General features: G+C 44.0%; 1 protein-coding gene across 1 annotated transcript in view; it reads left to right on the top strand.

The window, feature by feature from the left end:
* The first annotated feature begins 5,865 nt into the window (after nucleotides 1–5,865).
* The window catches only part of CPA6 (carboxypeptidase A6), a 260,891-nt gene continuing 250,657 nt past the window's right edge, over nucleotides 5,866–16,099 (top strand). Inside the window, exon 1 of the mRNA XM_060128192.1 lies at nucleotides 5,866–5,981. Coding sequence (XP_059984175.1) covers nucleotides 5,866–5,981 — 116 coding nt within the window. The remainder of the gene's footprint in view (nucleotides 5,982–16,099) is intronic.

Here is a 16,099-nt window from a genome sequence, read left to right as displayed (position 1 = left end):
AGTACATTTTATTTTAACTGTAGCATATTGAAAGTATTATTAGTTCAAGCTCCCTGTTTTCTTGGAATTTTTGAGACATTGAAAGGACACTTATCTCTACAAGCCAGCTGGAATAGAGCTCCTTTATTTTTCTATTTACTCTTTCCCTGTCCTTCAGCACTAAGACGATATTCTCATCTCTTCACCTCTGAGCATCTAATACGTCTGAAGGTGGAACATTGCTGTCTGTCTGACTTCTCTCATTCCTCGAGACAGCTTTTCTTTCTTAAAACAAATTCTATCACCTATTCTTCCATCTTTGTTATATCTTAAATTTCCACCCCCCCACACCCTTAGTCTTTTTGTTTAAAATTGAATCTTTTTTACTGTTACTGTTTCCATTCTTATTTGTTTTTGTCTTTTTTTAAAAATCATCTTTCACTGCCTGAGGCAAATGGACTGGAGAGTGGTTCTGCAGTCCTTTGTTTATTATTGCTTTTGACTTTATCCTAATCAAACTTTCTTAATCTCTCTCTCATGCTCCATCCAGCTCAAATGCCTCTTAATTTTCATTAGAACACTAATATCACAAATGGTGTAACACAGACATCCTTCTTCTGTCGTTCAGAATGGTAATTTCTAAAGTATTCTTATCTATGTTTTCTCTACCTCATTTCTTCATAATCGCCTTAGAGACAGGTATCAGGAAGGAAGGGGAAGCAGCAGGGAGAATGGGAGAGGAGGGAGAGAAAGAAGGAAAAGCAGAGACGGAGAAGATGGAGGGAGAAGTCTGCTTTGCTGCTTGGAAGCAGCGAATAGGACTCCTCATTCCCACCTTCCTACATTAAAAAACTTTGGTTCTACTCTATAAATTCTATAAAACACGTTTGTAACTTAATTACAGGGGCCTAAAACATAATAATAGGCTTGTCCATCAATCACACTTGTTATTCAAATTGCTCTTTCACCTGAGTGAGGAAGACATCTTTTGTGAGGGACATGGCCCTCACAAGAGGAAGGAAAACGAAGGAAGAGATACAGAATATTCAGGGAATATTGAAGAAGATAAAAATTAGAAAGTTTTCAAGGGCCATAAATGCCAAACTGGGAGCCTGAATGTCACTCTTTATCCTGTTTTGACTTAAGGAAGGACAGTAAATTCTGAACAGGACTTCTTTGCATATGCTGTTCCCTGTGCCTGCAATGGTCTTGTCTCCGGCCCTCACTCCCGGCACGCTACTCCCTTTTCTCGGTAGAGCTGGCTCCTTCTCATATTTGACTTAAATGTTTACTTCCTCATGACACCCCACACATGTGATCCATTCCCTCCTCACTTTTTAATAAAGCATCTGTGATTTTTTTCTATATAATTAATTAAACCACCAAGTGTAACGATGTGTTTATTTATCTGCCCAGCCTCCCCACGGGCACAAAGTGTCACAAAGTTAGGGACCATGAGTTTCTTTACAATGTTTCCTTAAAAATAATGACCATCTCTATCCAGCATTCATATCCCCATCCAGCCAAATCCTTCCCTCTCTTCCAGACCCAAATCAAGTCCATCTCTTCCAGGAAACTGTTCCCCCCTTTCTGTCCACGACGCATCAAGAAGAGGAGAGGGCAAGACAAAGACCCTTATAAAGCATCTACCTTTTTAAGCAGGCAAAGAAGAGAGACAGAACCCTGGGAAAGAGCGGAACAGAACAACTCAACGTCCCTGACCCCAAGAGAAAAGAGAGTTTCAGATAGGAGTTGGTAAACAGCCTTAGAAACTGCACAGAAGCAGAATGGGCTGTGAACAAAAGCTTTTCCACTTGGAGATCACCACTGATCTTTAAGAGAAATTTGCAAGACATACTGTATGATCTCACTTATATGTCAAATCTAAAAAAAAACAAAAAAAGCTCTATGGATACAGAGAACACATTTGTGGCTGCCAGAAGCAGGTCAAAAAGTCCAAACTTCAAGTTATAAAATAAATGTCATGGGATGTAATGTACAGTACGCTGACTATAGTTAATAATAGGGTATTGCATATTTGACAGCTGCTAAGAGAGTAGATCTTAAACGTTCTCATCACAGGAAAAAAATTTGTAACTACGTGTGTTAACTAGACTTACTACGGTGATGGTTTAGTAATATATCCATATATTTAATTATCATGTCATACACCTGAAACTAACATAGTGTTATGTCAATTATACCTCAATTTTTGAAAGAAAAGGAACATTAAAAATAAAAAGAGGATGCTTCATCGGGGTGATAGGGTTGGAAAGCAAATTGTCAGGGTTCAAGAGTGCGCTTTTGAAAAGCCAGGAAAAAAGAAGAAAAAGGAGAAGGGAGGAGGAGGGGGAGGGGGAAAGAGGGGGAGGAGGAGGGAGGAGAGAGAGGAAAGGAAGAAGAGAAGTAGCTTGTGTCTGAGGAAGAGAGAGATGTGGAGAGTTGACAAAAGAAAGATTAAAAACATAGGGGCGGGGGTCCCTGGTGGCGCAGTGGTTAAGAACCCACCTGCCAATGCAGGGTTCGAGCCCTGGTCCGGGAAGATCCCACATGCCGCGGAGCAGCTAACCCCGAGCGCCACAACTCCGAAGCCCACGCGCCTAGAGCCCGTGCTCCGCAACAAGAGAAGCCACGGCAATGAGAAGCCCGCGCACCGCAACGAAGAGTAGCCCCCGCTCGCCGCAACTAGAGAAAGCCCCCGCGCAGCAACAAAGACCAAACGCAGCCAAAAATAAATAAAAACAAAACAAAAAAAAACCCATAGGGGCAAGACGGTGCTGAACGAGGTTGGGAGGGAACTGTTAGTGATGTGTTGTTAAAGGAAGCTTCAGAACTTCCTTACAGAATTGCCAAGACCGCATAAGGCAGTAACCTAACTTCACATTTGCTCTTTCCTCACATGTTGGAACAATGGCAGAAAGCCATAGAAGAGAAGACGGCAATAAGGTCTCTGTCAATAAGACACTGAGGCCTGAGCACAAAACCAGCTGCGAGGGGAGGGTTGATTGTACCGCAAAGCGCAAACCCACCCATCCACCTTCTCATGAGATCTTTACCAAAATTCATCTACATGGCTCTCGCTCATATCCCTGAGAAAGGGATTTGCAAAATCTTCCCCCATAGCATCGCAGAATTCCAGATCTGGAAGAGACATTAAACATTATCTAATCATCCACCACAATGGACCCAAATCAAGGATGATGTTTTCCTTTCCCTATTGTAGTTTCCTTTTTTCTCTGCAGGATAATATTTCTTTTAATAAAGTTCACTCTTCAACCAAAATATGACAGAGGCATAGCCGATAAATAGAATGTCTCATCTTTCCGTCTCTGAGTCTCTAACTGGTTTAATAATTCACTCCCTCTCGGTGCCTTAAAAATGGAGCTTTTATCTTTGAATCCATCTATAAAACCATCTCTTCTCCTCCCACTTGCTAAATGGACTCCATTTATCACTCATTTTATGGGCGCTTATCTACTCCAAGGGAAGTCTGATCAGATAACCTGGTCCTTAGAAAAGCAGAGGAAGATTGTTAGGAATGGCTTCTATTGTTTGAGAACCTCTCTTTGATCTGAAATTTTTAGGAAGGTTATAGGATGTCTCCAGGGTGTTTTGCATTTGTGATAGCCCAGGAAATGATTACCTCGGTCTCAGAGTCTGGAGAGCCTTTGCTAAACGTGTTCGCTGGATCCAACCCTTCAGGATGATTTGAGAATGAGCTTAATCCCCAGTCCGAGACTGAACATTCCTGGTTTAATGTTGTGATATAATATGACAGATTTATACATTGCTCTGACATAACGAAATGCAACGAGATGAAGTGTTTTATTTACACAGTAACCTCTTATTTCAACAGCTCACTGACTGTCGTATAGGCTTTCTTGGCCTTGTAGAAAAGGCCCCAGGAAACATCCCTGTGAGCCTTGCAGCACAGCCTCACCAGTTCACAAAGACCAAAGCACTAGGCCAGGAAGTCAGGAAGGAAGAAAACAACAATATAAACAAACAAGAAAAAAACCCAGGAGGCCTGGGCACATCTACTCCTCAAAGGCACCCATACAGCTCTCGGCTGCCCAGGTGGCCTCTCCTCTATCCGGATACAGAGACCACAGAGTAAATGTTTGTTGAATGAATCCCTTCCCAGGTTCGGCACTCACTCAACAAACACGGTTGATCATTCCTTCAGTGAACACTGTTCCCTCTAGGAGAGAAAAGGCAGTACTACAAAGATGAAAGGGGTATAGCTGTGCATTCAAGGAGAAGGCAGCCTTGTGAGGAAAGCAGACACTTAAAATCGAAGTGCTGTGCCCTACAGGAGCAGACATACTGTGTGTTAGGGAAGGGGATGTGGAGAAGAGATTAAATCCTGGGGTAGCTGTAGAAAACTCTAGAGAATCATCTCAGATGAAAATCATTTCAGCTGTTATGGCCCAAACTCAGGACTCAAAGTCAACTCCCCAGGTGGAGAGGCTCTGGCTATCATGTTAGAAGGTCCAGGAGCTCTTGGTCACGACTCTTCAGGAAATTTGAGAAGTAAATGAGTGAGTGGGATAGAGGGACGCTGGCTCACCATCTTCCAGAGCACTACCAGGACTGGGTATGGAGGAGAGCAGGGGACACCCTAGATAACAATGTTCTTATTTACTAGAGCAAAGCATATCCTGGATGGGTTTTCCAGTGTATTGGGGTAGAAGCAAGTGAACGCAAAAAAGCCTTCTTCATCACCAACTTGGGAAAAACAAGAAGGAACTGGCTTGCTCCAAGGTTTCCCTCCACCCTCTAGCTTTTAGAGAGAGAAGAAAAAGCAGACCTCATTCTAAAGTAAAGCCTGGCTCCTCGAAGTGTGACTAAAGGACCAGCAGTCCAAGCATCAGCTGGAAGCTTGTTAGAAATGCAGAAGCCTAGGCCCCAGCCCCAGCCTGCTGCCTCAGAAGCTGCGCTCAACGAGATCCCCAGGTGATGTGCGTGCAGGGCCAAGTTTGAGAAGTCCCGCTCTAGACCAGCAGGGGGGCTAAATATTGGAATCACCTGGGGGGCTTTTTCAACAACTGATCCCACCCCCAGGAATTCTGATTTAAATAGCCCATCTCCCTAAGTGATTCCAAATGTGCAGGAAAGGTGGTTTAGCACCCAGAGTCCTCCAGTTCCCCCATGAGAACCTTTGAAATAGCCGCAGGTCTGGATGCTGCCGCCATGGAATCAGCACAGGGGCTCCCTGAAGCCCAGGGAAGCAGCTGCCCGTCCCGGTGCAGGTAGGAGCGGGGACCACGACCGGCTGGCCACAGCCAGGGGCCACAACTCATCAAGACTGTTCACTGTGCGTTTCGGAATGTGGACTCTCTGTAGAAATTTGCCATGGTAGATCAAAACACGAAGCCTGGAATGTTCTATGCCTGCGTGTTTAACTCATCCTCAAACAAGTCTTTCGCAATTAGGGTAGCAGGAAGGTTGTCCAAAAAAGTTAGGGGCCTAAATTTGAAGAGCCAAAAAAAAAAAAGCCCCGAAAAACAAGAGGACAAAAAGAGGAGTTACCCTAATGAAGCGACACCCAGCAAACCCCTGCGGTGAGTCAGCACGGGGAGGCCCAGCCCCTTCGAGGGGAGCCTGGAGCTCAGCGCGGGGCTGGGCAGGGCTGTGTGTGGGCAGAAGCTGCTGCTTCTCGTCCCAAGACCAAGTCTGAACAGCAACTTCCCTCCCTCAGCTGCTTGAACTTTTTTTTTTTTCCTCTGAGGCTGGAAAGAAGTGTCACATTTTGCTCCCTCCTAAGCCCTCTCCCCACGCTTTCCCAGGGACCGTGAGCTGTGTGGAGGGCGCGCTGGGAGCCACCTCCAGCCTCGGGTGGCTGTGACTGCAGGAAGAACTTCCAGCCCCTCTCATCCTCGCACTATGGAGTTCCTCGGGAAGCCCAGGAGCCAGAGAGCTGCTTTTCTGCCTCTCTGCTTGCTCTTTTTGAAGATTCTGCACCCAGGACACAGCCATCTTTACAGCAGCCGCTATGCGGGGTAAGTGGAGAGGCTCTCATGTCCCGATCAGCTTGGACTCCCGTCAGGGGGCTGGTATGCGCCCGAGTGTGCCTCACTTTCTCTGGTCTGTAGACTGCGTATGTAGAATCTGTATGCTTTCCTGGTCACCTAACGTTAAATATATATGCAGTCCCTGGCTCTTTGGAGAGAATGTGGTGGACGCAAGTCTAGTTTCTCATACTGTTTATGACGTGCCAACCTCAGCCGTGGACCACTGTTGATGGAGATTCTGTCTTTGGTATAGTGGTGGTCAGTATGTGCAGTATTTGCCTTGGTGGTTGCTCGGCAGGAAGGATGCTGTTGTGACACGTGAATTGTGACCTGAAAACTAAAGCTTCCCCTTTAGGATTGCATGCAGAAGCCGTGGGTGGAAATTCACCAGTGATTAAAAATCGTGTGGGCATTTTTTTTTTTTGAGTGCTTGTTAGCCTACAGAGTGGTTATTAGATTTTCTAACCTGAGTGATGCAAATGAGTCAACTCAAAATAAGAATAAACGTAGCCAACTGTAAAATTATGGGTGTTTTTCTGAAGGGAGAAACACAGAAGGGGAAAACCATTTGTATTTCCCCGCTCTGTGGGTTAGCACGCTTTGTGTTTGCTTCGCATAACGAGGCACGGGGCTGCGTGTAAAGCGGCTGGGACTGCGCATGTCCTATTATCCTGAAGAGTTGCTTCGAAATATGCAGCAAGTGCTTTGCTTGAATTTGCAAGGGGTCGTTCTTTGAATCTGGAAATTACGGCATTCCTGTATTTTAGGGCTGGAAGAGCCTTAAATAGCTCCTCTAGTTCAATTCCTTTCTACACAGGAGGAAAACCAGGGTCTTAATTTTTTTTTCTTATTTTAAAAATATTTATTTAGTTGAGGTGTAGTCGATTTACAATGTTAGTTGTTTCTTTTTTAAAATTTATTTAATTTTGGCTGTATTGGGTCTTCTTTGCGGCATGCTGGCTTTCTCTAGTTGCAGCGAGCGGGGGGCTACTCTTCCCTGCAGTGCGCGGGCTTCTCATTTGCGGTGGCTTGTTGCGCAGCTCGGGCTCTAGAGCGCAGGCTCAGTAATTATGGTGCACAGGCTTACTTGCTCTGCAGCAGGTGGGATCTTCCCGGACCAGGGCTCGAACCCGTGTCCCCTGCACTGGCAGCCAGATTCTGAACCACTGCACCACCAGAGAAGCCCTACAATGTTATATTAGTTTCAAGTGTACAACATAGTGATTCAAAATTTTTAGAGATTTTACTCCATTTAAAGTTATTATAAAATACTGACTATATTCCCTGTGCTGTACAATATATCCTTGTAGCTTATTATTTTATTTTTTAACATCTTTATTGGAGTATAATTGCTTTACAATGTGGTGTTAGCGTCTGCTGTATAACAAAGTGAATCAGCTATACATATATCCCCATATCTCCTCCCTCTTGCGTCTCCCTCCCACCCTCCCTATCCCACCCCTCTAGGTGGACACAAAGCACAGAACTGATCTCCCTGTGCTATGCAGCTGCTTCCCACTAGCTATCTATTTTACGTTTGGTAGTGTGTATATGTCTATGCCACTCTCTGGCTTCGTCCCAGCTTACCCTTCCCCCTCCCCTTAAATCTTTTTAAATAGACTGCAGTTGCTCAATTATGGCCAGTTGAGGAAAACTTTCATATCTATCTGAATGACGGCCAGGTGTTGAAGCAAAGTTGTTCTTTCTAGGAGTCGCGTAGAGAAGGATTTATAAGTGTGATCCTGGAAAAGAAAATTGTTTCTGTTTCTCTCCTGAAGAATCTGGGCACTGCTTTAGAGTTCCCCTGAATACAGTACTTACAGAGGAAATTGTTCCCTCAGTTTAAGGGGACGCAGGATGGGGGTGGAGGTGTTGGTGGGGATAAGGGCTATGGATGGTAATACAATCCCCAAAATTTCCACCCCGGTGTTCCCGGGAGAAACAGAGGAGTTAACGTCTGAGGACTGCTTTTACGTCTCCTGGACACACAGTCCGCCCTCGGAGCCCTGGGTAAGGAAAACGTGTTTAGTGACTGACGGTGCGGGCCAAGGTGTGAAGGTGTTTACTCTGACTCTTAATGGATGTCAGGCCTGTGATAAACATATCACGGATTTAGATGCGCCCGTGCGATGCAGGACCTCGCTCCTCTGCTCAGAGGTAGCCCCGACCATAATGATTTCAGTGTGTGGCCCTCATCAATGGTAAGTGACCAGGCCTGTTTCAGGGGAGCAGGTGTGTGCACTTCCCTAAACGCCACTTAGAAGAAACGAGGCCAAAGGCGGCGGCCTTTTCTTAGAGAATTTGGAATCTTTGTGGACGAAGTTGCACTACCTTTTCTATTGTTCTGCAAAGAAAGTAATAGTTGCCATTTTCTCTTTGGCTGCTACCTAATAAGTTAGTTCCAAATGTACAAATGAAAGGTGACTGAAAGTTGGAAGAAAAAGATGAAACATGAGACACTGAAGGGAGCCTTCCCTGTCCATCACAGGAGAGCTTCTCCAAAACCAGAGAGGTTTCAGAGCATACTCACCATCGAAAATGGGGGATTTTTACCTTCCCTTCATTAGATACATGTCATTCTCTCATCACCAAAGACAGAAATTCTGCCTAGGTTTGGGATTATTTTGCTCTACTTCCCCAGAAACTACTTTCTGCAAGTCTAGCTAAGAACCTGGTGGAATGACCTGGTAGAATAGTATTGAGCATTATTTTTATTGCCCATACAAATTTATCATTCTAAACCCTCATTTTTGTCCCTTAAGTAATTTGTTTTGGTGGTGTTGGTAGTAATTATGAAGCAGCCCTATTTCTTGCATTTTTGTTAAAAAAATATTTTTGTAAGTCTTGGTTGAATATAATAAGTGATTATCATTTGCAAGACTCTGCGCATGGACAAAAAACAGAACACTCAGGGCAGACCAATGTGCTTCCTGAGAGCATCTAATGAGCCTAGTCTTCTTTCTGCACAAACTGGTAATGATTGCGTGGTACCAGCTGTATCATAGGCACTTGGGAAACAGCAGGTTTAAGCATCTCATGAAAAAAATGTAGAGACTACAAGGAAAATCTGACAAAAACGAATATCTTTTTGGATAACTACATCAAATTACACCCAAGGAAGATTTAAAAATACATAGGAAAGGCATGAAGCTAAGTGTGGGAAATAACTTGACATCAAATAACATTTATTGATACTCTGTAAGCAGGCTTCAGGGGCTGCAAATGCACGTCAAACATTTTGATGATAAACAAACATCAGTGAATGAGACTCTGACTAGGGCAAATGTCACTCTGTGTTCTCTCCTTTTCCCTCGTCTCCTCGTATTCCTGGAAGCAGACCTAGTTAGTTATTATACTGTGATCCTGAGGGCAAAAAATAAGGATCTTCTGCTTTACATGAAATTAGGGTAGATTTTTCTAGTGATGGTAAAGGAGATCTAAGCCAGTGACACGATAAATTCTGGCAATGCTGAAGAACCAAAGTGGCTGTGATTCTTCAAGAACCACTTATTTGGTACTTTCTTCATGTATAATGTTGATAAGTCCTGAAGTTCAACTGCCTGGCTTTCGATTTCTGCTTTCCCACACCTAGTAGCTCTGTTACCTTGGGTAAGTTCCTTAACCTCTCTGAGCCTCAATTTCTTCACCTGAGACATGGAGACAATATTAGAACCTTCCCTGCCAAGTTGTGGGGATTAAATGCAATAGCATGGGTATTGCGTGGTTCTTGGCACTTAGCGGTCTTTCCACCCTGATAGCACAGAAAGTGGGCATGTGCCTCATTCCTTCAGTGAGTATTATTCCGGTGCCTACTTGTGCCCAGAGCATTGGTCAGCAGAGCTGAGGCCCTCGGAGAGCTTGCATTTAGCAAAGAAAGCAGCCCCACACATGATATTAAGATGTACACAGTGCTTGAGTGCTGTATGGGATGAGCAGCCTACTGTGGGAGCGTTAAAAGAGATCTAGGCACCAAGAAGGAGGGTAGGAATCCCTTCCCAGGCCTCCCCTATTCCGGTCACCCAGCCTTCAGGTACCTGGGCTGCGGGTGGAGAGAACACAGACTTTCTGCCACCAGAGCTGCTCCGGGAGACGGAACCCCCTGGTGCTGTGGGTCTGCCTGCGAGGCCTCCCGGACTCCTCCTTCCTCTCCAGCCCTGCGTTTGGTGAAGACCTGTTGCCTTCTCTTTTCTTTCTCGCGGAGAAGCTCCAGTGACCGGCCTCTTCCCCATGAGCATAGGCATGTGCAGGCTGGTCACAGCCCACTTGCCCGCTGCTGCATCCTGATTAGCCAGTGTCCGTGCTGTACCCACCCCCATCCCTGTCCCCCATCCTGCCACCCCCCCACACCCCAGTTATTTGTCAAGTTCACTAGTCATCCATGAGAACGGGACATGGAGATCCAGGAATCAGACTTGAAGGAAATAAGACTTCTTAAGGCAGTTTGGTCCTCGAAATCCTGTAAGCAAAGAGGCCCCAAATTTGGATGTGACACTGAAGAGGACTGAGAAATACACGGACTCGGGAACAGATTTGACTTCAGGGACGTCATCCCATCTTCCACCTTACCTCTCTAGCTAGTCCCCTCCCTCTCTCAACAGAAGCTTTTAAGTCTTTTGCCCTCTGATGGTGGCTTCCTTGGAATGTTCTGAACTTCTGGAAGCCTAGGGCTAGAGCACAAGAGATGAGCTGAGAGTTATCGTCTATGTTGGTGGTTAAAGCTCTTTTCAGATCGGATGGCCATGAATCCTCACTTGCCAGGGACTGTCCTGGTCTGCACCTGCTGTTCCGGGGTAGTAACTGGCAGTGTACCCCTTTCAGTCTGGCAAATTGTGGTGTCAGCCTGTTTATTCTCCACTGCATTTGTTTCCTTAATGAGCTCTACTTTAGGTCTTCAACTATCCTCTTATTTCATTCTTTGTTTTTTGAATTGTATTTATTTTTTATACAGCAGTTTCTTATTAGTTGTCCATTTTATACATGTTAGTGTATACATGTCAATCCCGGTCTCCCAATTCACCCCACCACTCCCTCCTCTGCCACTTTCCCCCTTGGTGTCCATACGTTTGTTCTCTACATCTGTGTCTCTATTTCTGCCCTGCATCTTAGTTCTTTCTTAAAAAGCAAGCTTATCTCTAGTTCTTTCCATACCCCTAAAAAGAATCCTGCCTGTCCTCTCTTTTGTAATAGCCACCAGCCATATTTAGGACGTCTTTATCTCAGCCTAGGTTAAGGTAACTTTCTGCTAGCTGATCTACCTTCCTACAGTCCTTTCTCAGACTGATGCTCTAAGACTTCTGTTGTGTTACTCTCTGGCTCGAAGATCTACTTTGGCTACCTATTGACAAATCCAGCAAATCCATTCTCTGCCAGGCTCTCAAGGCCTCTCTGATCAGACTCTGGTTCCTCTGTCTCTGTTTCACTCTCCTCAGCCCTGAAACTCCCCTGTTAATCAGAGAATAGAGAGCTTCAGCCTTGCTCATCTTTAACAAGGCAGGCAGGCCTTCCTCATAATAAGGGCCTAAAGCAAGGAGGAGGCATCTCAGATCATGAATGATAGATTAAAATGTGCAGGATAGATACAGAGTGGAGGCATGAGGCGCTGGGAAGGGTGTATGGTGGGCTCTAAGGTTGCTTTTGAACTTTTGCCCCCGCAAGTTGGTCTGTGGTTAATACAATAGTTCTCTAGTGTCTTCTGGAAGTTCCTTTTAGCACTTGGCCCTAATTAGTGGGAGATTACTTTCGGTTTTCCTTAGGCACTAGCGCAAAGTGCAGCCCCCAAGTGTGGGTTGTTTATCAGCTGATTACGCAAAAAGCTTTCTTCCCTGCCATATGTTGTGTGTCGGGACCTCCAGCTTTGCTTGTTAGGATGCACAGTGCTACAGCTCCCACCCCTGACCTGGACTCACAGACAGATGGTACTCCATAGGGATCAGCATTCCTCCTGCCCCTGAGCTGGTGGAAGGAGGAGCGTTTCCCTTGGAGCCCAGTCTGATGATGGAGCTTTTATTTTACGGCGCCAGGATACTTTCTGGGTAATGCCATTAAGCCTAATCACTTCCACCCTGTGAAAAGCAGTGAAGGATGTTAATGGTTCATGACTTCACAGCCTAGATTGTGCAAGCTACAAAAGCATTGTGTTTTCTGTCTTTATACATGGGATTACTGAACGGAAAATTAAAACTTTTGTTGTTTTAGAGTCTTCATTATGATCAATCAGTAAATAACTAGAATATAGGATTAGAATTTGCTTTGCCAAATAAATGCCTTCCCAACCTGCCCCTGGGCATTAACTTCTTTATGATAAAGCAGAATGCAGAATATGAAGCTTTAGCATCTGGTTCTTCGTAGTACAGTAAGTTTCCTTAAAGTTTTCTTATTAAAGGTTGAAGCAGATTTCTAAAGGGTTTTCTTCAACAAAATTACCATCTTCTTTTTCTCAGCACACTTTGAAAATAGTAAAACATTTTCTTATTTTGATATCTATGTTATTAAGGATACTGTTGGGTTGTTTTGTTTTTCTTTCACTTTTTTTGCTAGAACAAAGACCCCAAAATTCAATGGCTTAAATGAGAAATTTACTTCTCTCTCATGTAAAAATCCAAAACTGGTATAGTTGATGGTGCCAGAGAATCAGGCTCCCTCTGTCCTATACCTCTGCTGTGCTCAACACTCATCTCCCACATTTGTTAGGAAGGAGTCTTCCAGCTCTGCAGTCCAGCCAGCAGGAAAGGGGAAAGGGATGGTCACTCCTCTTTCCTTTAAAAGCACAGTCCAGAAGTTCAAACATCACTCCTTACTGGCCAGAATCAGTTAGATGCCCTCAGCTGCAAGGGAGGCTAGGAAATAATGGCCGGATCTGGAGGAACGTACTGTGAAATAATTAGCAGTCTCTCTCTCTCTCTGTGGTCACTCTTATATTTAATGAATGCCAACCCATTCTTCCTTCCACTCGGGTCTCCTAAAGAAATAATCCACCCAAATGGGCACTCAGAATTTTGCACTTCAAGCTGATATAACAGTGTGCATTTTTATTCTGTATATGGTCTTTTAAAGTCAGAGCGTCAGAACTGAAGGAGACCAAAAGAAAAAAAAAATCATAGTCCAATCCTTTTATTTAATACCTAAGGAAGCGGAACTCCAGAAAGGAAAAAGGATTTGCAGAGCTGATGGTGGAGTTGGGATGAAAGTCCAGGTCAGCCAAGTTCACAGCTTTTTTTTTTTTTTTTTTTACAACACTCTTTGGTGAATCCAGAAAACTTCTTACTCTTTTCTATTCCCTAGACTTGTTGGGGGTGAAGTAAAGTGAGTTGGCAAGGCTGAGAAGCGTTTCATGAGGGGGGATTTCATTTCATTTCTATAAACATTTGTAGGGGATCTGGCCCTCTGCTAGTCTGGGACTACAGAGATGAAAGAACTGTCCATGTGCGCAGCATAATGAGTACTCGGGCAAGTAAACAAACAATTCCAGATCTGGGATCGCTGTGCCCTTAGAGAAAACTCTTGGAGCTGGGTAAGTGCAGGAGAGGGTCATTAATCCAGACTGAAGGGTGGAGAGAGGGCAAACAGGCTTCTTGGTTGCAAGATGAATCTTAAAAGACAAGCAGAAATTTGGGTGGATTATTAAATATGCAAGATATTTTACATTTTTCTTTTAGATGGTTGGTACTTAAAGGACATGAGCCTCACCTCAGTCAAAAAGAACAAGTAGAAATCAGGTTAAGGTTTTCCAGACACAGGGAATAAATTACATGCGCAAAGAACGATAGGTGAGAGAGCTTGTCAAGACTAGAAAATCAGAACAATTAAGCATGGCTAAAGTAAAGGGCATTCTCCTGGTGGGAGTAAGGAGAGATGAGGTAAGGCTTCAAGGTCATGAATCACCTTATGGCCCCATAGTATGGAGTCCTGATTTCTCCCAAAGGTGACTGGGTGCTGATGAAGCATTTTCACCAGGGAATTTAGATAATTAGATCTTTTTGAGGAAACTTCCCTCTACCATCATTGAGAAGGGAAGATTGAGGGCTAAAGATTTGGAGGCAAGAAGACTGGGATATTATGGTGACCATGGTAACACAGCAGAGCCTGGCTTCTGGTAGTAACAATTGAAGGGAAAGTAGGAAACCAATTAAAGAAATGTTTAGGCTGCAACTAGAGAAAAGCCCGCAGGCAGCAATGAAGACCCAACACAGCCATAAATAAATAAATAAAATTAAAGAAAAAGAAGACCCAAAACATACACATAATTTTAAAAAGTAAAAAAATAAAATGTATGTTTACAAAAAAAAAATGTTTAGGTGGTGGAATTTTCACAATTAGATAACCAAAGGGGAGAAGAAAGGAAATAGTATAAGGTGATTCTCGGGATTAGTTAACAGGACTGAGCTCTTTGCAGAGAAGGTTAGTACTTTCTCGGATGTGTATGGTTTGAGATGCCTATGAAGTGCCTGATTGGATAGATGGGTGTAAAGCTCAAGGGAAAGATCTAGCCTGTAATGTAGATTCCAGTAACTGATGTGTAAAGAATTTCTTGAAACTCTGAGTGTAGGATGAAGCACCCAGGAGGCACTCACTACATGAAAAGAATAGAGGGGGAAAGCCAGAGAAGAAACCAGTAGAAAGGCCTAGAGAGAAAATAAGAAACCCAAGAAATGTCAGTTAAAGGGATGTAAGAGATCCGAGAAGGAAGAGGTCAGTCACATCAAGTACTGCAAAGTAGTGCCCGTTGGTTTGGCCATTAAGGAAATCACTTGCGTTATCATCAAAAATGCTCTTGGTGGAATGAGGAGTGAAAACCAGAGCACAGTAGGTTGAGGAATGAATGGGATGTGAAGAAATTAGTAGTGAGTGTAGACCATAATTTTAAGAAGCTTATCCATGAAGGGGGTAGGGGGGGAGGGTCAATAACTAGAGTTGAAGAGTTGAATCAGGTTGCTTTTACTTCTTAGGAAAGATACAGCCATATTTTATGCCAGATGGTAGGAATAAGAAAAGATAGCAAGATTATAGGTAAAGAAGAGGGAGTGGGAGAATGGTGGAGTAAGGTCTCTGAAGAGATAGAAAGCTAGCTGCCCTCTCTTTTTAAAGTAGGTGGAGGGTCCTCATCCTAGAAGAGACAGTGGATAGAGAACCTGATAAAAAGAGAGATGATTTAAAGTGTTCCTGAAGGAGATGACTTGAACCTTCAGAAGGATCACCAGGCATTACTGAGGGCCCAGCTGATGGTAGAGATGAGTTTGTAAAGGAACCATGAACCCAGCTCCATGATTTTCTTGAGGATCATCCCATGTTTCCTCATGTTATCTAGATCATGCCGCCCTGGACCCTCATCACTCAATCTGTTACAGTTCCATGAAAGGGTGAGGATATATCTTTAAATAAGCCCTTAAGAAGCTATAAAGCAAGTCAAGCAAGATCAATGTCAGAAATCTCCCCATCCATCCTCTGCCTTTCTTTTCTTTGTACCTGCAAGACGGGCTTCTGTAGTTCTGTCTGGCACTCTTTCCCAGGAAGCAAATGCAGAGAAGGAGAGAAAGATAGGGGTCTTTCTTCCCCATCCCTCCCTCCTGCTTTCATTACTACAGTTCTGACGGCAGCCACCAGCCTCTACAGTAATGGCTCCTGCTGGACAGCCTCTCCTCTAGGGGCCGGGTCATCCTGCCCTCGAGGAGGATAATTTCCTTTCTTCTTTTGTCCCTTCAGACACAGGAATCACTAACCTCTAGTTTAGTGAGAAACCAAGCTGGAATGGAAAGCAGAAAGAACACATGTTTAACTGAAGATTTGTGTTAGAGCAACTTCTGGAACTCAGAATGGTTCCAGAAGGAGGGCAGAAATGATACAGCAATGGAAGAGAGGATAAAGAAAAGACTGCCACCCATTTGTATTTCTCTAGCATCAAATGAAACGATAAAGTGCTTTGTAAATCGAAACATATTATAAAGTACTATATTAGGTAAATTATTACATCTGGAATATTAGTTGGAAAGGCTCTCGTGCAGATACATCCTGTTACAAAATTGATTACCTTTCCATTACCTTCTGTCTTCCTGGTGAATTAAGTAAAAGACCCATGAAAATGGATCTTCTTAATCAAATAAATGGGCATC

The sequence above is a fragment of the Lagenorhynchus albirostris genome, chromosome 17, assembly GCF_949774975.1.
Source record: "Lagenorhynchus albirostris chromosome 17, mLagAlb1.1, whole genome shotgun sequence".
Lineage (NCBI taxonomy): Eukaryota > Metazoa > Chordata > Mammalia > Artiodactyla > Delphinidae > Lagenorhynchus > Lagenorhynchus albirostris.
This window is presented reverse-complemented; position numbering and strand designations above follow the sequence as displayed.